Source organism: Podarcis tiliguerta (assembly GCF_965153285.1).
Source record: "Podarcis tiliguerta genome assembly, chromosome: 10".
In the NCBI taxonomy this organism is placed as follows: Eukaryota; Metazoa; Chordata; class Lepidosauria; order Squamata; family Lacertidae; genus Podarcis; species Podarcis tiliguerta.
Window position 1 is genome coordinate 54804009 of NC_139543.1, and position 24717 is coordinate 54828725.

The 24717-nt window shown below is 41.9% G+C and overlaps 1 protein-coding gene across 3 annotated transcripts; it reads right to left on the minus strand.

Moving 5' to 3' along the window:
- Positions 1-1848: 1848 nt before the first annotated feature.
- On the minus strand, positions 1849-24116 carry RESF1 (retroelement silencing factor 1). Of its 3 annotated transcripts, none has more exons than XM_083401312.1 (6): positions 22284-24116; positions 21419-21610; positions 13125-13192; positions 6822-12129; positions 4288-4365; positions 1849-3501 (listed from the first exon to the last, which is right to left on the minus strand). In XM_083401312.1, exons 4-6 carry the CDS (start codon positions 12097-12099, stop codon positions 3359-3361), a joined length of 5499 nt encoding a protein of 1832 aa, XP_083257438.1. In that variant the 5' UTR covers positions 12100-12129; positions 13125-13192; positions 21419-21610; positions 22284-24116; the 3' UTR covers positions 1849-3358. The 3 variants fall into 3 exon arrangements, with proteins under 3 accessions (XP_083257438.1, XP_083257436.1, XP_083257437.1); XM_083401310.1 differs by having other exon boundaries at positions 21956-24116; XM_083401311.1 differs by lacking the exon at positions 22284-24116 and having other exon boundaries at positions 21419-21798.
- Between the last annotated feature and the right edge of the window lie 601 nt (positions 24117-24717).

A 24717-nucleotide genomic window follows, 5' to 3' on the forward strand; every position in this document is an offset into this window, starting at 1 on the left:
GGGGGAGGGTGTGGCAGTAGCCATCTACTGTATGCTGCTATGTCATCACTAGGGACGTGGGTGGTGCTGCGGTCTAAACCACTGAGCCTTGGGCTTGCTGATCAAAAGGCTGGAGGTTTGAATCCCTGCGACGGGGTGAGCTCCCGTTGTTCGGTCCCAGCTCCTGCCAACCTAGCAGTTTGAAAGCACGCCAAAAAGTGCAAGTAGATTAATTGGTACCGCTCCGGCGTGAAGTTCAACAGTGTTTCCGTGCGCTGCTCTGGTGTCCATGTTCTGCTGCACCAGAAGTGGCTTAGTCATGCTGGCCACATGACCCGGGAAAACTGTCTGCAGAGTGGACAAACGCCGGCTCCCTCAGCCTGTAAAGCGAGATGAGGCCGCAACCTCACACTTTTCGGTGCCTGCGTCTGCGCATACGAGATTTTCAGCGCCGTGGAAGCAAGTCCCTGCGCCGCACTGTGCTGGTTTAGCGCAACACAAGAGCAGGTGGCTCAGTTTGGGGGTGGATTGGGGGGCTGGTCAAACAACCTCCACAGGCCACTTCCGGCCCATGGGCCTTAGATTGCTGACCTCTGCCTTAGACCATGTGAGAGGTATTAGGTTGGAAAATTTCCATTTTGAAGGGAGTTGCCTTTGAGTCTTTCTCCAAAACTCAGTGAAGGATATAAAATAAACTCTCCTGAAGAAAAGAGTAAATAGTCTGGAGGCTGGAATGTTGCTGAGCCGGTGCTGGACAGCGCAATACATTGCATGGATAGTCTGGACCAGGGGTCAGCAAATTACAGCCTGCGGGCCGGATCCGGCCCAATTGCCCTCTGGATCTGGCCCTCAAACAGTTCTGCAATCGCCGCTTGGATCAGTGTGATTGCCATTTTTGTCCCTTTTTCTTTCCTGGCTCCATTTTTTTTGGTGATTTTTCCCTCCCTCACACACACTGCAGCGGCTCTGCCTCCCTCCTTCTTCCTGGCTTCTCCCCACCCTGCAGAGGAAGGGGGCTGGGCTTTGATAGGAAGCCTCGCCGCTCGCCTCTCCCCATGGCTGTGCTGTGGGCTGGAGTCTTGGTGTGCCTGCTGGCCCCATGCCTGGCACCCAGGAAAGCTGACCTGAAAAGGAGAGGCACTGCCACCGCCGCCGATTCCCAACCTCAGGCACAGCAGTGGAGGAGGTAGGCAGGGGGAGGGGCTGAAGGAGAGATGGGGAAAGAGAGAAGCCCTCTCCGCTGCATGTGCACCCGCCACTAGATCTGGGGGCAGTCAACTGGCCCCCTCCCAAAAAAGTTTGCTGACCAATGGTCTGTACATATCATTTGATGTATTCTGTTTTCTTTTATTAAATATTTCTGCCATAAGTTTTAATAATATTTTTATGGGTCTAGACAATGATTTATTCCAAAAGGAGTCTTTTTTTATGCGTCCAGTCGCTTCAAACTGCACAATATTAATATCTGCAACAGTCTGGTACTTCTATTCAAATGGGGATGTAAAACAATAAAGGCCCCTGTGGGAAAGGAATGTAAGTCAGGCTCTAGCAAGTGGCTGAAATGCTGCTCTGCAGCTACATGAAGCTAAAATTGAGATGTTATCTGATCACATAGCTGATGTAAAGCAAACAGTACATGAAGTGCTCGATGATAGTCGTACATGAGAGCTTTTGTTTTAAATTGCTTCAGCAGTTTGAATCTAGACCCACTCACCTCCACTGACATTATACCAGCTCACAGAATAGGTGGACCCCAAACAAGGGCCTTGGGACGTACCTAGGGATATTGTTGTATGTTTGGAAAGATTACTTCAACCACTCAGATTAAAATCCAAGCAGGTATTCTTTCAAATACACAAAAAACAACCATTGCCAAAATAAGTATGCTTTTAATTGCATTAAGAAACAGTAGTACTGAGTTCATGTAACTTTTTTATAAAAAACCACAATCAATAAATGACAATGTTATAAAGTATCATCAAATATACCAAATAATACAAAAGGCACTTAAAAATGAATATTCAACATCAGAATAGTTTCTAGGGCATATATTTGGAAACATACTTGGTTGTATTCCCAGAGTGTTGTTCAACTGACAATAAGGCTTTTAGCAGTGGAACGGGGAAGGAAACAATTTCAGAGTGGGTGCTCCACCCCCTGAAGCACCCACCCTGAAATTTGCTCCGGATGGTAGGGGATCTTCCAGAGAAGATTCAGTGGGGCATAAGAGCTGCTGGAGGAGGGGGAAATCGTTTTTGTTTCCCTTCGGCTGAAAGAAGCCTTAAAGTCAGCTGAGTAATACGGTGAAGTACAACCCTTAGCTAATATAGCTTACAGAGGATTTGTTCAAATAACTGGCTGGCGAATCCTGATAATATTTTGACTCACAAAGTTTTGGTCAAAATGCAAACTGGGTTTTCAAATACAATTACATTTCAATCAAAGTGGAGATATTCAACAGAGGTATTTGCAACTTTTCCTTTTAAAAAAACACATCTGAAAATCAACAAGTCTCAAATAACATAAAATTATAAATAAAGTAAAAAGTAACTTTCTGAAAAGTTTGTAAAGTTCAGCAAAACTGGATAGCAGCACACAGTTTCCAGTGCTCCCTGGTGCATACCCAAGGCTTATCTGCTTTTGTTCATGTTTTTAACTATCTCTCCAAAGTTCAGACAAAACAAAATTGCTCTCTCTCTTAAAAATGCTATGATTGTTACAGATACAGGACAGTTAACAACAATATAACAATATAAGTTAACAACATCACAATGAGGACCATCAAACTGGAAAAAGAAACAAGTATTTATATGGCATGTTACAATTTTATTGGTTACGCAGAATCTATTGAACATTGCTTCTGTCCATCAACTGCTCATGGGACACTGTGGAATGACACTTTGGTCTATTCTCATTAGGCCTTGATTCTAATATATTATTCTTTAACACTATCTCTGCTCTTCAGAGAGGGGGGGTGAGTTGAAAATATTGTTATTGTTTTCTTAGTTTTTATAGGAAACCGATAAACCAATAAACTATATTTTCATTACATGTCTTTTTAAAAAGAAGGATATAAATCCACTGGATTCTTTCTGCAATTACAGTGCTATCATCCTCGTTTTTTAGACAAAATGATGGAATTAAACAGACAGGGGAATTTATTAATTGCAAAATGTGAGACATTCAATTGTTAAAATTATTTGTAAATTCTATGGGAAAACAATTTTTGAATCTTTTCTTGAACATAAAACATCTCAGTGTGTGCAATAATCATTTTTACAGTGCCCCCCCCCCCCCGTCAGTCACTTTTGGCCCAATTCCATCAAATACATGCACCATAAACAAGACATGCCCATGATATTACTCACATTTGTGACATTTAGTTTAAGGGAGTGCTATCTAGGCTTCGGCTTCTTTTTTCCAGATGCATTTTCTTGTAGGTCTGAAATGTAGCTTTAGAATCCTTCACAGGCATTCCATCCAATAATTTTATTGCAGTATCAAGAGGAATGCCATCATTAACTGCAGAATAGTGACAAACAATTGCACTGTTAATTTGGAGGATTTATAGAGACAGACTTGCAAAATTCAGCTTTTCCTGCCAAAACTCCAAAGCTATATATAAAAAACAATACTGGGAGTAAGTCCCATTGAATCTGCTAAAACTAACTTTTGAGTAGGCAAGTATAGAAGTGCATCATTACTATTCAACCATGATATTCAGCTAGCCAATAAGTTTGGTTTAACACGCTATGCTGTGTTAAGGCTTTCCAAGTTCACTCAAGCTTCAAAATACTAGACAAGTCACAACCTTAACAGACATGTTATTGAGGCAATATAGGTATGGCATGGTATCCTGTGCTGTGGCTAGTTCCACCACTATCTTGGAGCTGCCAGGGCAGAGTGGTACACCTAAGACGGTAGTTACATCTGTTCTCTGCAATAGACATATATGTTGTCCATAACTAGACCACCTTGGACAATATTAATGTGGAGAGTTGGTTGAAGTCTGGACTTTGGCACTTAGGGAAGCTTTTGACACCAACTACTCTTCTGAGAATGAAGGGTCCTCCACATCAAGTGCCTCACTAAGTGCCAAGTCAGTTTCAAGCTAGCATTCAACCTCACAAAATCAAGTTTATTGATTTATAACAGAAAATCAAAAAGTTACCTTACTTTTTTGCTGCCTCCCATTTATTTCATTTGCAAATTTTCTGATGAGGAATTCTGCAGAGCTTCTGCACTATTTTGCGATATTCTGGTTGGCCCTAATTTTGGCATTATCCTTATATGGATTTTAGAAGTTACCTTGAGCTTCACATTCTTCAGTTTTTCTTCTCTTAACAGGGTTGTAATTTAACCAGTCTTCTCTTTTACTTTTGACAGCTGCAAGTGATAATTGCAAGTTATGAGTAAACAGTCAGTTGTCAGCGAAATTCATACTAATATACTTGGGTCAGGGACAAGCACCCCACAGACGATATAGTACAATGATCTGAAGCAACCCATGTATTTATAGCTCACAAAATAGACAAAGTTGTTCCCTCACTGGCTATTTCTCAACTGCTAACCTCCTTTAATTGGAAACCCTCTAGAGCCAAGCATTGGTGAAACACATTGCAAAAAATGCCCGCCTTGTCAATAATCAAGGGAATTTACCTGGAAGCTCTTGCACCTAAAAGCCTGACCTACACGAAACTTTGGTCTGTTTCAGCGGGGTTTTCAGAATGTTCAAGAAAATGAAGTGACATTTTATTATGCTTGATTGATGTGTAAAAAAGTTTAAAAATATTACATGCAAGTACATAAACTGATACTGAGGGTTTTGAAGGTCAATTTTCAACTGAAACCAAAACTCTTCCAATGCACCGTATTTTTCGCTCCATCAGGTGCACCGGACCATAAGGCACACCTAGTTTTTAGGGAGGGGGGCGGAAATAAAAAAACAAAACCTTATTCCCCCCCCCCCAGCCCCAAAGAGCAAAGAAGCCAAGACAGCCAGTGGGATCCATCCACAGTTTTTAGCTGCGGCGGGAGAAGCCCAAGTTTCCCCCGACCCCGGAACAAGTCCGGGACCGGCGGCAAGGTTGCATGCAACCTGCCTCTGCTCCCGGAGCTGGCCCCCGACCCCAGCCCCCAGAACAGGTACGGGAGCGGCGGTAAGGTTGCGAAGCCTTTGGAGCGCAGCCTGAGTTCCCGCTGCGCTTGGGCGGCTTCGGGTTCGTTTCGCTGAAGCCAGGAGTGTCTTGCTCTCCCGGCTTCAGCAAAAGGAACCCAAAGCCTTTGGAGCGCAGCGCGAGGTCCCGCTGTGCTCCAAAGGCTTCAGGCGGCTATCCCTGAACCCTGGAGAGCGAGAGGGGTCGGTGCTCACCGACCCCTCTCGCTCTCCAGGCTTCAGCGAAAGCAATGCGTAGCCTCCAGAGCGTGGAGGGAGCACTCCCTGCGCTTGGGAGGCTACGCGTTGATATCGCTGAAGCCAAGGAGCCTGCATTCGCTCCATAAGACGCACGCACATTTCCCTTAATTTTTGGAGGGGGAAAAGTGCGTCCTATAGAGCAAAAAATACGGCATGTTGAAATTACTGGACTTACGATGAGATGGTGAATCGAGTGTTTAATTCGAGAAAAATCAGTGTCAACATTTACTAAAGATTGGAAACTTCTTATAGACTTTTTGAATAAAAAAATGAACATATGACATCTGGGTGTGAGTACTGAAGAGAATATTGGTCTATAGAAGGTGGATTGTTCAGTGTTACCTTGGAGTGGATGTGTTGAATAATTATCAATATAGCTAGCAGATGAAGAATGGGATGTTCTTTCTTTATTTCCCCTCCTCCTCCTTCCATTTTTATTTATTCTATGTAACCAGAATGGCACCATCCACACACAATAGGTTTCTCCCAATGTTAGAAACCAATAAAAACCTTTAGACGAAAAACCTAAGGCAGATCTTTAAAAAGCCCCCTAGATCCTTTTCACATGTGGTATTGGAAAGCCAGGTGTTCCCTCATCTTCTCCGTGCAGACGACCTACTACTTGCTCTAGGAAGGCACAATCAAACTATTCAGTCTAGCAGTCTATAGCAGACATCCACAGTAAGGTCACTGTTGTTTCTCTGTCTTCTATGCTTCAAATCCTGGATCTCTTCACCAGTGAACACATCCTTTACATAGAATTCTACTCCTCCTCCATTCCTGTTTGTTCTATTCATTTTGAGCAGGCTATGCCCCCCAATTCCTACATTCCAGTCATGAGTCTCATCCCACCAAGTTTCAAGCAATGCCCACCAGGTCATATTTGCCATCCTGTATTATGACCTCAAATTCATCTTGCTTGAATCCCATACTCTGTGCATTAGTATAGAGACAACATAAACCATGATTCATTCCCTCCAGCTGCTTCCTTCTCGTAGTTTCTTGTCCTTTAGCAGGTTTCTAGATGCTTAAGTGTTAATTAATCATATCATGCATTTTAACCCTAAAAAGAAATGTACTCAAGCTCACCACTGTTACGTATATGCATTTTAATCATCTAAGTTAGCGAAGTACCTCTAAGATTACTTCACTGGTTACCTGCTAAGACAGTCTTTGTGAGGAGCTCTGTTATGCTGTTACTTTCTGTTAATAAAAGTTAAAAGCATTTTGTGTCTCAAGTTCTTTCCTGCCTTGTGGATGAGCTGTGCTCGACTGACAGCTCCTTGACACCAACATGCACACACAAAACACATTTTAAAATGTAAACTTAAGCAGGGGAAATACTAAAACTAATACCAGTCTGCATTTACAACTTCCTATTTAACAGGAGTTTATTATAGGTTGGCTTGATCATATCATACCGTACCTGTGATAGGGGTTTTGTCTTTTTCAGGAAGATTCTTTCCATCTAAAAGTTGTTCTTCTGAAACTGATTTTCCAAACAATATCTCTGGGCACATTTTGAACTCAAGCATTTTCGGTTTCTCCACTTCTGGCTGCTGAGAGGATGCGCTGCTGTTCTTTTGATCCTCACACAATGCTGAAACACTACTGGATTTCACATGCCATACTGGTTTGGAATGTGAATCTAAGTTTGTCAAACAAATGGTTTTCTGTGCAATCCTTTTGAATGCAACTTGGTTCAAATATTTTTTCTTTTGTTCTCTTTGAAGAGAAATTGACAGTATACCAGTTCTTCTACTGAAACTTGTTTTTTTATCAGAAAGAGATCTCTCAAGTCGCTTGTCTCTATTACGAGTATCTAGCACAGCCTCTTTAACCGAGAAGGGAGCTTTAAGTATATTGGAAGCATGGCTCATGTGTTTTGGTGATGCATCTAAATGACTTCTGTAATTGCCTACATTTTTCTTCTCTTTCGAATACGCAAATTTTTCCAAATTTAGCTTCAGACTTTTCCTTTGAATATTTTCTTCATTGTGTTCAATATGCTCAGTCCTACTTGGTTCATTGTTTATCCTGATGTGCCCCAATTTTTTTTTGTATCCGTAGTTTTTCTCAAAATCTAATTTCTTCCTTATATTTAAATGTTCTGGTGAAAGCATGGTAGATTTATGTTGAGGGCTGTTTATATTTGGGGACTTTATGGCATCGTTATGCTGGTTTACCAAAGCCTTATGCTTTTTTCCTATTGCCATTTTTCTCTTCAAACCCTTACTCAAAGTTGGTCCCTTAATAATGCGTGTTTCATTGGAGTCCCGTTTAATTTTATATCTTTCTTGGTATGTGTTGCGCTTTATTTCTATTCTCCTTCGATGATCTGTCTTTGATCTTACAACAAGTTTTTCTTTTGATGTTCTCTGTTTAACCGAGGTTTCAATCTTGGAGAGAGTTCTAGCAGCAACCACTTTTAAATCCTTTGTGCTTGAAGGACACTGTGTTTTATCTGTAGAGACAGTATCTCTTTCACGTGTGTGGTTCTGTATTTTAATTTCAATTGTTTCAGTCATCAAAGTAGGAGAAGATGTATGGAGTGGCAATTCTTCCATTTCCTGCTTGACAGGTATATTAAGTTCTTGAGAGCCTAGTTTTTCTAGAGATGAAAGTGGAATTTCAGGATCTATTTTAGATTCATTTTCTTGAAGACCAGTTTTTGCATCAGCTTCTGGTTTGACTTTAGATATAGTTTTAGACTGTGGACAAATGTCCACCTTCTGCTTTGAGGCAACTTTTTCAGGCAGTATGCACTTACACGGCTCCACTCCCATTGTTGAAGCTAGCCAACCCTGGAGGCAGCAATATTTATGCTTACTGGGTTTTGCAGCTGTTGTTTCTGCTGAGATATTTCGGCTGTCATAAGGTACAGCTTGATCAGTTTGACTATGCCTTTTATTCTCTTCCATCAAGTCATCTTTAAATTCTGTTGAAAACTGGTCAACTTCACAGTTTTTTGGTATGTTAGAGGAAGATTGACTCCGTTCAGGAAACATTTCTTTCATCTGTTCAGAAGTTAATATTGTTATTTGTATTTGTGAGGGAGTTTCCACAGAACTTTGAGGCTTTTCTTCATCTTCTTTCTCACTTAGTTTAGTCACAAAATCATTATTCTCTGGGGTTTTTAAAGCCTTTGGAAAGCTGATTCCATAAGGAAATTCTTTCAAGAGTTCAGTCAGCTGATCATTTAGTACTATTTTAGGAGCTTCAGTGTCGATTCCAGAATCTGGTTGATTTTCTTCACATAGCGCATTTTTTGTGGCATCCTCTTTTGCAGTAGCGTTCGTTCCATCTGCAATACTACTGCTGAATATGTTTCCCTTATTTACAGGTAAAACCTCATTATCACTGCTGAAGTCTGCACTATGAATACAATCATAGAGTGTATCCTGCTTAAGTTTCTCTCCTGAAAGAGGAGTACTTTGGGGCATGGAACTGCTTTTTCCTTCCTCGGAATCAATGACATTCCCCTCATTTGAAGCTTTCCCACTTTGAAGAATCTCTAAATTCGACAATTCGTCTAATTGCTTTTCTGTAGTGGGATCTGATAAGCGGTCTTGGGATGGCAAAAAGGTATCTCCTTCTGAGGCACTCGTGATAATTTCAGATTCACTTTTCAAAAGGCCAGAATGCTGCTCACTATGATGGAAATACGGCATATATTTTTCTGAAGTGTCATTTTCCTTACTAGACTTCAAAGGGCTACTATTAAAAATACAAGCTATTTGTGAATTGTAAAACTCATCACCTTGTACAAGCGTACACACACTGGATATCTCGAACACAGTGTCATTCAGCACTTCATCTCCTGGTTCTTGCAAATCTGAACTACTTTTGTAAGATTTTACATCTTTCTGAGGAACTTGATGAATTAAGCAATCCTTGTTCTTTTCAGCTTTCACTATCAAGTTTTCTTCACTGGATTTGGTGGTTTTTTCATGCATATCTATATCTTCTTTCTTAATAGTAATACCTGTGCTTGAAGATGAATGAAGGGTTCCTCCTGCCCCTTCATCAGCAGCTGGTACTAAGGAACTAAGCTCTTGTAAACTACATACACTGTTTTCTTGAATAATTGGATACATTTCTTCCAACAGAGATGAATGAGTTTTTTTCTGCACTTCATGTTGAATACTCTCTTTTGACATTATCAATGGAGTAACAATGGCAACTTGGAGTTCAGAACCCTTCAGTAAATTGGAATTTACGGCATCAAGTTTTTTTCCAAGAGAGGAAGGTGCAGAAGACGTAGTTGTTTCATTTGATCCAACTGTAACTTTAGTTTGGTCTTTCTGAGTTAATGCACTGGGAAGATTTTCCAAAATCTGCTGTGTTTTCCCCCCATCTACTCCAACCTCTGATAAGGACAAAGACACAGTTGAATCTTTATTTTTACCTAAGTGTTTCAAAGTTTCTGGCAAATTTTTGGTCCATAAAGCAAGACCTTTTTTTACTACCTCCCAACTAACGCCTGTCATTACAGAAGGATTTCCAGTAACTGAGGACTTCTGCATTATGCCTGCTTCTTGAACAGTTGCTTCCTGAAGAGAAGCTGAATTATATGTATCACAAATATTTTCATTGCTCCCAGCTACAGTTTTTCTTTCAATTTTTTGCAGACAAGTGTTACTCTGCTCAATGCACTCTCTTTCTTCTTTTTTTAATAAGGATGATCCATTTGAGGCAGGTGGGTTCTGATTTGAACTCGGAACATTGTCAGTAAAATACTGGCCAGGGATTTCCATTTTATTCTTACACCAACTCCCCAATTGATCGATGGCAGATCTTGTAGTCAGTTCATAACCATTACCATTTTTTGTGCATGTCAAAGGCACTTGGGTAGAATCCATTGTAATGTTTGACCTCAGTCTAGAAGCATCATCAATATTATTCACACGAGTTTCAGATACATCACTGCTAGAAGGCATAGGAGCACTAGATGAATGATCTTTGATGGCCAAATGATGGGACCCTCCTTTTCCAACATAATCGTTAAATAACATATTTTCATCAGTAGTACCTTTAAGCATATGCCTTAGAATTGGCTCTAAGTGATTATTGGTTTTCAGTGATAAAGGAGCATATTTGACTTCACCAGAACTGTAGGACATAGGAGGAAATGATTGAGTGGTATCATGTGGAAGAAGCTGAATTGCTTGATTGGAATCCTTTGGCAGCAGCAAAGACGGATTGAGATTGGTATTGTAAGAAGGAAGTGAGGTGGCAGCATTTTGACTCTGAACAGCATTTTGATTGTGAACAGAAGTGTCAGCAGCCTGACCATTCTGTACTGAAGATAGGTACATGTTACATCTCATTTTATAGTCCTTATCTAATTTTAACAATGCCTTCTTCAATTCATGCAGTTTTTTCCCATCCAGTGCTAGTCTCTCTTTTGTTATTTTATCCTTCAAGTTCTCAGGAAAATGTCTTGAGCCATTAGCTACATTCTTTTCTTGTTCCAAAGTCCTACCCGTTTGTGGTGTTAAAGCGGCATCAGAAGGAACTGTTCCAACAACTCGCACACTGTTACAAAGGCTTGCTCCAACTTCAACTGATGACTTGGCCAGTTCATTAGGAAGCTGATTTGCAGTCCTATATCCACTTACACTATATGGAGTGTTGCCTACTGCATTGGTTTCTTGGGTGAATGGTACAGATTGATGTTTTTCACTAAGCTGAGCTGAATACAGATTACTACTTTGATCCAACCTAGGACTGTGATAGTTCTGTACATTTTCATGGGATATATTTGCAACTGCCTGTCGAAGTACAAACTGTCCATGGGTTTTTTGTGCAGGAGGAACTGGGTATGGTGGTGGATTTCGATCTTGAGGGAAGGTCTGTGCTGCATTCTTAGAATTATGATGAGCTGGTACTCCATACTGTATAGGACTTGCAGTATTAGGGGCATAGTATTGTGAATGCAAAGCTGCTTTCAGGCTTGAACTTGGGCCATTGATTTGGTTTTGAGTATTTTGCTGTAAAGGGAAAACAAGGCATGAAAGGTTCTGCTGAGAATTTGAGTACTGACTTGATGCCTGGTTAAAAGGCACTGTAGTATCTATTTGGGAGGTAGCAGGTCCATTAACATGATAGTAGCGCATCGGCGTTGGCAGTCCTTTTGAACATGTATTACTTATGCTCTTTTGCCAATATACTGAAGTAGTCATAGAAGTAGAATGATTCTGTAATGGTCGATTATTGTAGCTATCCAAGGCAATAGGCAGATTAACTGTTTTCTGAGGTATATTTTGCATAGGATTTTCCGTACTACCTAGTACGACTACAGGGGAGGAAATATGCACATTCTTTGTCAAACTCGAATTCTGAGTCATGCTAGCAGCCATCTGGACATTCTCAGAGGAAACAGGTCCAAGTGAATTGGGATGTAGCGTAAGAACAAGGTGGGCTGGCTGAACTTCATTATGTACAGATGTTTTAGGCAGAATAGGACGTAAAGTATTGGAGCCTCCAGGATTTTGAAAAGTCAAGTTATTTGCAAGGGTATTCATTCTATTAGAGAGTATTTTTATGGTTTGATCATTTCCAGAGTAAGTACAAGGATTTTGAACAGATGCATTTGCTTGAAAATCTGCTGCAGTAAATTGTTGTGACTGATGTTGTTCCTGAATTTGAACGTTGTTTGTCTGAAAGTTGGAGGTCAGGGTAGATCTTGTGCTCCAATCCATTGTGCTGATAGCTCTTTTCTTTTCAGGAATCTGACAAGTGAGGGAGAAAATAAAGATTTTAAACAAATATACTTTCATGTATGCAGTAATATTTAAAAAGTAGGAACTGCAGAATAATTCCCTGTGGGTTGGGCTGACAACACACCAATAAAAAAAGTTCACTGTAAGTTCAGGGAGGAAATACATAAAGGTAGTTTTGTGAATTCTCAGACATATAGCAATCCTATGCACATGTATGTGGGAGCAAGTAACAAATTTACTTCCAAATAAACCAGCACAGGAACAGGCTGCCAATAATAATAATAATAATAATTCAATGCAAGGTGTTAATGCCAAGTTAGGGCCAACAAGACAACAGCACAACACTATCATGCCTTTAATGTGTGGAAGTGGCTGTTCTGTAATTAACAGCTGGCTTGGGGACAATTCCAGTTGGGAATGCAGCAGGGCCAGGGGTTAAAGTCCTCTCCCCCCCCCCCATACACCATGGTCTCAGTCAAGATCAGGTTAACTAGACAAGGGGTAACTGGTGTGACTATTCAACTAGGGCTGGACAATACCTGGTTTTCAACATATTAGCAGCTAAATGCCGTAACATGCTAATGTATCACAATGCATGGGATTTATCTCAGCTGCTTCTTCCCACCTCAGGGAAGGAAGAAGCAATCAAGATACACTGACCAGCCCTAAATGGTGAGCAAGCCCTGGTGTCTCTCAGTCTCACACACAAGTCAGAGGAGTGTGAGGGCCTTGTTGAACCACTCCGCTCAGCTGGGGAAGAGCCTCCCCCTGCTAGCTGAGTTAGTGAGCCGGAGGTAGAGCTTCATTAAACTGCTCTGCTGAGGTGCAGGTGGCCACGCATTAAAAACAGGTTGTGTATGTTTCTGCTTCATAAACTCATGGAGGCTGTGATTAGCCATGACAGGTCACTGTAATGCAGCACATTAAAATATACATATCCCCTAGTTTCTATGATCTGCAAAAAAATGAACAGCAACTGAATTAAGTAACAAATCATTACTTACGACTGGTTATTTCTGAATTTATCCAAGTTTATTTAATCTTCAGTAGTATCAGTATTCTCATAAGGTTTCTGAAAAACAAACAAAAATAATGCATGATTCCCATACATCTATACTTTTTCAATACATATGGAATTGCTACACAGAAAGATAATACAGACGATATTCAAAGAGAAGTGAACAATTTTGGTTAAGATTGATCAGCCACTTAAAAGCATAACATCCCTCAATACACAAGTATCCTTCACAAAAAGATGCACAAAAATATCTTAAGGGATGGTGGGGGAGAAAACAAAGGTTTAAAATTAGCTTAGATCACAGTGCCCCAAAATAAGGAAATGTAAAGTGAGCCACTTTTGCTCTAGCAGCAAACATTAACTCTAGTACAACATGAGACAATAAAAAAATTAAAATCTCTACGAAGCTGAAAGGATACCTATTGTGCTAAGAAACTGAGGGGAAAGTATTGCAAAATATTTTTTAAAAATGACTTGTTCCAGAATCTTATTTCTTCTGTTCAATTGTAAAATTACTTATGAGATTGGTTGCTGATTAGTTACTGGTTATTATATATATACTAGTGGCCAAAATTGTGGAAACCCTTTGGAAAAAGTATTTCAGAGGCTTGATGGTTCATAACACCACTTTTCTGGAGTAATACTATAAAATTATATCAATAGAAAGATAATTTTATGAAGAATGTAATGCAATAACATTTATGATTATTACAACAGCAGTCATAAAGAAATGTGAAAAACAGAAAAAATTATACATACTAAAATTCTCAGAGTGTCAGTTAATACTTAGTTGGGTAACCTTTAGCTTTAATTACGACCTTACAACACCTTCCCATGGAATGAACCAATTTTTTTAGTTCTGCAGCTAAAATAATGTGAAACCAAGATTGAATTATTGTCTCTATTAATTGGGTTTTATTGCTGCGTAGCTTCTGACATAACCAGCTTTTTTAGTTGAATCCATAGATTTTTATTTGGGTTAGGGTCTGGGCTATGTATATTTGGGCATTTACATTCCCATTAATGATGCAATTCTGCCCCCACATTTTGTTGTCATACAACTCCAGATCATAACACTAACTAGGTGTTTCATGGTAAGTGTAGTACAAGTAGGATGTAAATCTTCTCCGATTCTTCTCACGTATTTCATGCCATCACTACCAAGCAAGGAGATTTGGGTCTCATCACTCAAAGTAACTGTCCCATTGTTCCGCTGTCCAATTAACATGGGTTTTAGCCCAGTTTAATCTTTTCAAACAGAGGTTATCAATGGCTTTTTCCTTGGAATTTAGACCATATTCCTGCAGTCTGCACCGAATAGTCCTTGCACTCAACTTCACATTACACTGCGCCATGTCATCTTGAATACATCCAGATGATTTTCTTCTGTCACGTAGGCAGAGTCTCTTAATTCTGATTTTCTAGTGGCTGAGTCTCCTTATACCTCTTCAAAAATTTAGAAATGCCACCTTTGGTTAAGTTTCCACCAATTTTTCTTCTAACTTCTTCATAATTGTAGCCTTGTTCACTTAATAGTACTATTTTACATTGCTTTCTGGGTGACCAGTCAACTCTTTGCACCATTTCTTTAATTTTATCATAATAATTTTTTATTTATACGCCGCCCATCTGGCTGGGTTTCCCCAGCCACTCTGGGCGGCCTCCAGAAAAATATTAAAAACACAGTAAAAGACCAAACATTAAAAAATTCCCTAAAAGGGCTGCCTTCAGGTGTCTTCTAAAAGTCAGACAGCTGTTTATTTCTTTGACATCTGGTGGGAGGGCATTTATTACAAGCTCACTAAATGAAAAGGAAAAAAACCTCAATCAACTAGATAGCAATCATATAACATGCTGACAAACGTCCTCCTTTCAGCTCCAGTACATAACATTGATAGCTGAATCCTACTGTGACCCAATTGGATCATTGCCAAAACAAGATGACACCTGATTTGAAGGAATAGGTTTCCCAAATCTAAAATTGTGACTGTGCAGTCAGTCTGAAACAGGCCCTAAAATCCCATTTTTCCTTCTCCATTAGCTAAAATGCATTAACTTGAGCACTTGAGCCAAGAACCCAGCTGTATAAACAAAGCTCTCTCCTTTATCAGTCCGTGACGCCTAATGAATGGCCTTGTCCATTCCAAAGTGGAGCAGGGATGACATATCTGGGTCTTATCTTACTTCCTGACCACAACGACACACAGACCTTGTCCGGGAACGGTGCCAGGAGTGTTCTTAGAGTTGGTGACCTCCTGCCCCAAGATAAGAGTGTAGGAACAGGAACAAACTTTTATGGTCAGGAATACCGGAACAGGAATGAACAGCAATATCTGTTTATGGTCATGGATGTCAACTTACGTGTATAAGCTGACTCTTTAAACACTCATGCTCATTGGCTACTTTCAAATGAAGGAAAGCCTCTGCATATCAACCTAAGCAACTTGTGCTTCCTTTTTCTGGTTATTTGGCTATAACTTTTGACAGAATACAGATAATTATTCTCCATTAAATTATCTTTCCACTGATAAAATAATTTTATAGTATTACTCCAAAAAAGTGGTGTTATGAGCCATCAAACCTTGGAAATACACTTCTTCCAAAATGTTTCCACAATTTTGTCCACTAGTGTACATATACATATATATATATACACACACATTATATATATATTACACACACACACACACACACATGCAGAGCCTAAAAATCTGATGTGAAAACCTAGATATTGAAAATCTTTTGTTATTCTTGATTGAATCTCCTTCTCCTAGTCTTCCCCATGCTTCTCTCTATTACGTCCACATGTAAGCCTTCTTCAGTTCAACCTTGGTGGAGCATGCTCTACTGCATTTTAACATGGCTTACTCTCAAGGAAGCGCATATAGGAATGCAACCTTAATATTTCAGTGTTGAATAGGGCTGGGCAATATCTGGTTGTTCCACACTGCACCAGCTAAACACTGAGATTTCGATATATCACATTATCTGAAATAAGGCTGAAGCTATGTAGAGGCGGACAAGGTAATATCCTGGCAACAGCTACTACTTATGGGTCTAACTCTGTAAAACTGAAAATTTTTAACTTACAGTTAACATATTGTTACAACTGTTATGTTATAGTACTATTGTACCAATAATGTTTAAATTAGCACAATTTCTCTAAAATTAATCAGTAGCATACATATCAAAAGATAATGTGCTCTAAAAATTTAATTACATTACTAAACAAGAAAAAAGCAAAGTCAGTGTAACACTTTAAGATACGCAAATATAAATCACTATTGAATCTGATTGTTAATTTTCTTTTCTAAACCAAGCCAAAATAGAAAGAATGGTACAGATACATTTTACCAGAACAAAATATAAACAAAATTTATATTTTTATTGCCAGGAAAATTTGCATTTCTTTTATAAACCAAGCCAAACCAGAAAGAACAGATAAAATTTTACAGAACAAAAATTATTAAATTAAACTTGTTTTTTTCAAGGGTAATTTGCATTTTGGCAATCTCTGGCAATAGAGATGCCTTTTGTATTTGAAGAACATTGCCAGCTGTGCTGAACACACTTTCCCTCCCCCTTTTATTCTGAAGCAACTTGCAAGGCAAGCACGGTATGCGGCGGGGGGGGGGGGGGAGTTCCTTCCAACTGGGTAGTGCCACAGAGGAGCTCCTCTCTGGCTTCACAAAACCAAGCACACCAACAAGGGAGGGGAGAGACAGAATATCACACATACACAAGGGAGGAGGGGGGGAGAGAGAGAGAGAGAGTGAGAGAGAGAGAGAGAGACGAGCAGGGAAGGAGAATAGGGACTGGATCACCAGAGGAAGGAAGGAAGCAACTTGGAACTGGAATGGAAAGTTAACAGACAGAGGAGAGGTTGGGGACAGTGTTAGAAACTGGGATAGCAAAGCTAGGAGCCAAAGGGCTTCTAGGACCTGGGTTGTGGGAGCCAAAACAAAATGTCTAGGTGCCATTGGGGGGGGGCAACAGTTTATTATTTTGATAAGCATGAATTAATATGCAAGTCATTTTTAGCAGATGCATTTTTAGCAGATATTGTTAATACATGTTTAATTTGATGTTCACATTAAAAATATAGATACCATAGTTCAGTTTTCAAAACACTCTACTCTTTATCTCTAACTCCTTAACACATTGTCTATCCTTAAAATATACTTTGAAGCTTCAAAGCACATACATTTCAGTAATCCTTGAATATCAGCCAGGGACAAAAAAATGGCACCCAGACTTTTGGAGGCGCTCTCAAATGGATAATATTTAGGCACAAAATGCGCCTGGTGCCCTGCTAATTCCAAATTCCAAAGCTCTGTTTCGCGATATCTGCTTGGTGATATTGGAGTCAGCCTGCTGTAGCAACTTGTGGCGATTTGCTGCTGCTGAAGGATTGTGACTGCTAACCGTTTTTCAGAGAGCTTGGAGATACTTGAGTCAGCCTGCTGCAGCGATTTCTTGCCGTTGTGGGAGGCAGAGAACAGCTAACTGAGGTAGAGTTGGGAAGAGCTGCACACACAGAAGTTCGCTTCCCTGTTTTTCTAATATTGTGCTTTTTGTATACCACACGCACATTTGCGACAAATTGCAATGTCAACAGTTATCACGATTTGATGTAAAACCCAGTATCAAACGATATATCGATTTATAGCACAGTCCTAGTGTTGCTTTGCAGTGAAAACTAGTCAGGGCTTTAGTTTTAGTTTGCTTAGTTGCATTTTAAAAGAGCTGTAAAATGGCAAGGTGCTGCAAACAAAAAGAAAACACTTTTTGTTTTGGAAGTACAACTATATATTGATTGCTTCAGCGGGGGACACGCTGTTTCCCTACACACACAAAAGGCTACAGCACCCAACAAAGAACCAATATTGGGTCCTAAGAGTGATGGACCTTCCCCAAATTTATTTTCTGTGTATCTGATTGTCATCACCAGATGGCGGCACAAACTGTTTTGCAGACTTTATTCTCCAAACAGACAGCATACCAAAGAATCAAACGGCAGGCCCAGGAGTTTGTGTTCCCTCAGGGAGGTCAAGCCAGCAAAATACTCATAGCAACTGGGGGGTGGGGGGAAATCTGGCAAACCAGCCAACCGAGTGACAACACGGCTCAATTAACAACAGCTGCTCTGCTGAACAATCAATTCATGATATCCCCTTTTTTCTTAGATGAAATTTCTAGATGCTAGAATTTCATCTTAAGTAGGCCACAAATACAGTATATTTACTATAACATGCCCGTATCTCAATGCTAAAACCAGTTCTACACAGAAATAGTAACAGCATAAAGAAGTTTTAAAATAATAACATGCATAATATGTAATACCAAATAAAACACACTGATTAAAATAACTCTAATCCTCATGATCCACATTGTTCATCTAGAACCTATCAGCAACAAGTTAGAGAATAGGGAACATACATCACACAGGAATAAAACATTAAATAACTTAAGCAACTGTTATCAAAATCAAAATCCTGGAGTGTAAGGCTCCACCTTAAAAGCTTTGGAGTTTCTTCACTCTATCTAACCAACACCAGATTTAACTTGTGTCATTAAGCTAATAATATCCCAGAGGAAACGGACTGGTGTTTTCACAGGACTAAACAAACAAACAAACAAATATCCTACCAATTCACAAACTTCATCAGGTTGATTTACATTTCTACTGAAAGACACATTAACTGACTAGGTTATTTACAGAAAGTTAACTCTTCAGGGTCAGAACACAGCTCTTTTTGCTGCTAAACCAAATATTGTCTAAGGGCGAGATCACTGCCTATCACGCAAGACGTAAAAGCATCATCTTCATGTATCAAAACAGGTAAGGACACTTTAAAATATTTATATTCAGAATCCACCAGAGCCAGATTAGTTTTTATAAACCTTGCGACTGAAAATCTCCACTTGGTCACAAGCGGGTGTTCCTGAGTCGCAAAAAAGTGACTAGCACCTGGTTAGTTTTGAACAGTGCTCCTGTGGTCTTCACTACTGCCACCACGTGGTTTTTTTTCCTGGCTGCCTTGATTAGAACAGTCCTTTATCACCCATAACTTTTATATTTCCTACAAACTTGCTTACAAACCCAGGCAACTGGGAAAGGTGGGAAGTCAATTAGGAATGGGGTGGAAGTCATCAGAACAAAATTAAGCCAGAATTAAAGTCATTGTAATAATATTCTGGGAAGGGTGGGGAGAGAGAACAAATTTTAAAGTAGTTTTACTAGGCTCTTAGCCAATCAGAAGGACAGTTAAACATACAAAAACAAATACATTTAAAAACAACAGTAAGAATACATTTAAAAACAAGACTAAAAACTTAGCAAAGCCTATCACAACAACAAAAAAATCAATTGTTTCTGGAAAGTGTGGACAGTGGACTCCTGTCATATCTCAACAGAAATCAAATTCCTCAATACAGGTTCAGCCACACTAAAAGCACCATGAGCCTCCAAGAACTTTGGAACTTGAAGATCACAAGGATTTGCTGGGTATATAAGAGATAAGACCAGGTGTCAGCAACCTTTTTCAGCCACCGTCCCTCAGACCATGTGGTGGGCCGGACTATATTTTGGGGGGGGAATGAACGAATTCCTATGCCCCACAAATAACCCAGAGATGTATTTTAAATAAAAGGGCACATTCTACTCATGTAAAAACATGCAGATTTCTGGACCGTCCGCAGGCCAGATTGAGAAGGCGATTGGGCCGCATCCAGTCCACAGGTCTTAGGTTACCTACCCCTGGATAAGACAGTCCAGTAATAACAAGAGTTTTATTTTCCTTCTTTTCCTTAACTTGAAGGAATGGGTTTCCCAAATCTAAAATCTGACTGTGCAGTCAGTCTGAAACAGGCCCCAAAATCCCATTTTTCCTTCTCCATTAGCTAAAATGCATTAACTTGACCACTTAAGCCAAGAACCCAGCTGTATAAACAAAGCTCTCTCCTTTATCAGTCCGTGACGCCTAATGAATGGCCTTGTCCATTCCAAAGTGGAGCAGGGATGACATATCTGGGTCTTATCTTACTTCCTGACCACAACGACACACAGACCTTGTCCGGGAACGGTGCCAGGAGTGTTCTTAGAGTTGGTGACCTCCTGCCCCAAGATAAGAGTGTAGGAACAGGAACAACCTTTTATGGTCAGGATTACCAGAACAGGAATATCTGTTTATGGTCATGGATGTCAACTTACGTGTATAAGCTGATGTGGTTGGATTCCTGGGGAAGGGGGGAGAGGGTGCCTGGAGGATATATATACTGCATGAAATTTCTCATTTCTTTGGACTTGCTGTGAACTGACTACGCAAGTGCCTTCTGCTATCTGGAGAGCAGAATAAACTCTCTGAATCAACCTCGGTGTCATTTGACTCCTTCCTCCCTGTTCTGGGAGCAACGCTCACCCTACCATCAGTAAAGTCTATTAAGGCTATAAACTATCCATTGTACTTTCTATAATACTCAATAACTCAATATACCGTACAGTGGTGCCTCGCAAGACGGAAAACCCGCAAGACGAAAGGGTTTTCCGTTTGCAGAGGCGCTTCGCAAGACGAATTTCCCTATGGGCTTGCTTCGCAAGACGAAAATCGACGAAAAATTTTGAATTTTTTTTCCGCTCCAAAACCCCTTTTCCTGAAGCGCTAAGCTGCTAAAAGCATTTTAGCAGCAAAACCGCTAATCCCTTAAGCCTTAAAAAGCCGTTTTTAGCCCTTAAAATGTCAATAGCACTAATAGCGCTAATCCGCCAATGGGCTTGCTTCGCAAGACGAAAAAACCGCAAGACGAAAAGACTCGCAGAACGGATTCTTTTCGTCTTGCGAGGCACCACTGTATATACTCAAGTATAAGCCAACCTGAATATAAGCTGAGGCAACTAACTTTAGCACAAGAAACTGGGAAAACTTATTAACTCGAGTATAAGCCGGTTCACCACACCACAAACCTGGTGGTGGTGGCAGCAGTGGCGGAGGAAGAACAAGCAGCCCAAAAGGGCTGCTTTTTCCTCCTTGACCGCCGCCACCGACAGCGGCAAAGGAGGAGGGAGGAGCAGCCCATCACTATAACAAAATATGAAACATTCCCCCCCCCCCGCTCAGAGATCAACAACTTACCTCTGACCAGGCGGGAAACAAGTCCTCTCTCCACACTTTATCGACTCTTTAAATGGAAAAAGTAGATGGTGCGGTGCGTGGGGGCGCGTCGGGACGGGACGACGGACTATAAAAATGCATCTAATGACAAAATAAACGTGACACTTACGGCGGGCCCATTTATCCTCGCCAAGTGTGGAGCCGTTTCGACATCGTTTCCCTCCACGGGGCGGCAGCGGTCCTCGGGATCCTTGCGGGAAGAGGATATTCACGCCTCGCAAAGAAGCAGCCACGGCGCCAGCCACCTCCTCGGCCAGGTTTGCGATGCCCGGAATCGAGTCCCTCTCTCTCTCTCTTCCTGCTGCGCGAGGGAGGCGGTCGTAGTGGGGAGCAGGAAGAGAGAAAGGGAGAAAGCCATTAGGATTCGGTGTTCCCTGACATCACAGGGGTGGGGAGAGAAACGCGGAGGGGAAACCGAAAGATAAAAGAGCGCTCGCCTTCGCCCGACCAGCGCGCGCGCGCAATTCTCGCCTCAGACGCCTGGGAAATAATCCACAGCCGCGCGAAGGGAGAGGATACCTCAGCGCCGCCGCCAACCCCCTCTGCAATTAGCTGCGCTAATTGGGGCGGCGTTTTTATTCTTCCCCCTCGCCATTTTGAACCCACTCACGTCCTTTCCCTCCCAAGCCTTCCCCCCCCCCCGTACCCGTTTTGTCTCTACGCCGCCCGCGGAATAGCGATCCTCCGCCGTGGCCGAAGAGGAAGAAAGAGAGAGGCAGGCGACGCCCCGATGGGCCTCAGGCGACAACTCTCCGGGAAGCAGCGGAAGCGACTCTCCAGAAGCGCTTTCCGCCCCCTCGCTCTCGAAGCAGGAGGAGAGAAAAAGACTCTCCAAAGTGCCAGCTTTTAGAAGGCGGATAAGCCTCGCCGCCGGGCAAAACGGAGTCGGGAGTCCCGAGCGAGGTTGGAGAAGAGGAGAGTCTGAGCAGCGCTCTCTAGTCGCTCCCTTTCTGAAAAGCCGCTGACACATTTACCTCAGCTCTGAATGAGGAGGATCGACCAGCCGCTTCTCTCCCCTCCCCAAATCCACCTGGCCCCGCCCACGAAGGTGCGGGGGAGGCAGGATCAAGTCGCCTTCCCTGAGGAGGCAAAAGATTCCTGGAGTTTGCAGGCGGTTCTTGGGTCGGCGCCGACCTCTGTAGGCGAGGAACTGTAACCGCCGCGCTCCCTGCGGTTGTGAGACCTAAAAATGACCTCATGGTATAATTGAATACAGTGGTACCTCGGGTTAAGTACTTAATTCGTTCTGGAGGTTCGTACTTAACCTGAAACTGTTCTTAAATTGAAGCACCACTTTAGCTAATGGGGCCTCCTGCTGCTGCCGCGCCGCCGGAGCACGATTCTTTTCTCATCCTGAAGCAAAGTTCTTAACCTGAAGCACTATTTCTGGGTTAGCGGAGTCTGTAACCTGAAGGGTATGTAACCTGAAGCATATGTAACCACTGTATATGTTTAGTATGTGAGGACTAAAAAGAGATCTCATGGTATAATTGAAGATAATTTCAGTACTGTCTGAAGTGTGAGCAGAACCAGATGCTACATGACCCTGAAGACAAAAGATAAAGAAATTATCGAATCAAAGATAAAGAACTATTGAGCCAGTTTATGGACTGGGCAAAACAGGAGATAAGCAGCCAGGATATTCTGGTAAAATGTGGGTTGAACGAGGTAACAGGTGAATTTGTACCAAGCTAGCTGAATGATTTGGACGTGGGCGGTTCTGTGGGTTAAACCTAGGACTTGCCAATCAGAAGCTTGGCAGTTCGAATCCCCGCAACGGGGTGAACTCCCGTTGCTCGGTCCCTGCTCCTGCCAACCTAGCAGTTCGAAAGCACGTCAAAGTGCAAGTAGATAAATAGCTACCGCTCTGGCGGGAAGGTAAATGGCGTTTCCATGTGCTGCTCTGGTTCTCCAGAAGCGGCTTAGTCATGCTGGCCACATGACTCGGAAGCTGTACGCCGGCTCCCTCGGCCAATAAAGCGAGATGAGTGCTGCAACCCCAGAGTCGGTCACGACTGGACCTAATGGTCCGGGGTCCCTTTACCTTTACCTTTACCTTACTAGCTGAATGATTGAGAAGTTGCGTTTTCACCAAAATGCTACAACGGTTATATAACTGCAGGCAGCACAGACTTGCTTATATTTATATTTAGAACGGCTTGTGGTTAGGATGTAAGTGGGGCCCCTCATAAGTGGGGCAGCTTGCAGATGAGAAGCGGTTTATTTGTACGCCTCAGCAAGTATAGAACTCGCTTGCACCTGCTAGGGGTCCGGATGTGGTTGTAATAAGTAGACAAGCATCAGTGGTCCAGAACGACTCACACTTGTTAACTGGGGGTGGTAGAGCTTGTGATCAGAAGGCAGTATCTTTGCTTGGCTTAGCAAGTAATTGCATAGACCAAATAGGGGAATTTTAGTAGGGAAATCAGGCAGTTGTGATAGGCTGTAACCCTTGCAGTACCCAGCCAATGAAGAGACAAGGGAGGGAACCTTCAGGTATAGTGAATATAAGCTTATGTTTTGCCAGTTTTTGGATGTGCCTACTTTGGACACCTGCTCTTGCAAAGAATGTATTGTATTCAATAAATTATTTGCTGCTTCACCAGTTTTGTTCTGATTGTATTTTAAGGAACAGGATTAAGGTTCTTAGGACCCACTTTTTACTTCTCACACTGACCCAACCCAAAGAGTGTTACATGCTTCGGTGAAATAAAGGAACATAGCTTTATTGCTAAAACAGTATGTAAGGGCACAGAGCCTTGATCAAATAAGGGCTTTGGGGAACGGGGGAAAATTAACCAATTAAGGGGCTTTGGGGGATGAAAAAGGGAGTGGGAGTTGGATTTTACATTGCAATAGGCGGACGTGATAGGTGTGAACTTTGAACACCCCTTCCTAGTGGGTGGCGAAGGAGGGTGTGCTGGGCCCGGGGGTAACCCGTGAAACGCAGTTCAGGACTGGTCCAGAATCCGGAGGTTCTGCTAGGAATCAGTCCGACAGAGCCAAGGCAGGACACGAGGCAGGAAACCAGGCAAGGACAGGTACAGGGTCTCAGGCAGGATCTGGCTTACAGCAATGTTGCTCCCGCAACCTGGGGCAGGGTCTGACAGCCTTTTATCTTTGTTGGGGTAGCGACCGGTCCTGATTCCCCAGTGACTCACCTACCTGTTTTGCCCGAAGGCGAGCACTCCTGCAAGTACTCAGGTCTCTCCTTCTCTCAGATCTGTGTCGATGGGTTACTAGTCCCAGGGGCCGCCTCAGCCTCCCCTGACCAAACAGGCAGTGGAGCACCTGTAAGTGATGGCCCAGCTGAAGGCAACCAGGTAATCCCCACATCTGGCGCCAGGGCAGGCTCAGGCCCCTGACTTGGCCCAGCTGGTGTTTGTTGCAGGGGAACCTGTGCAGACT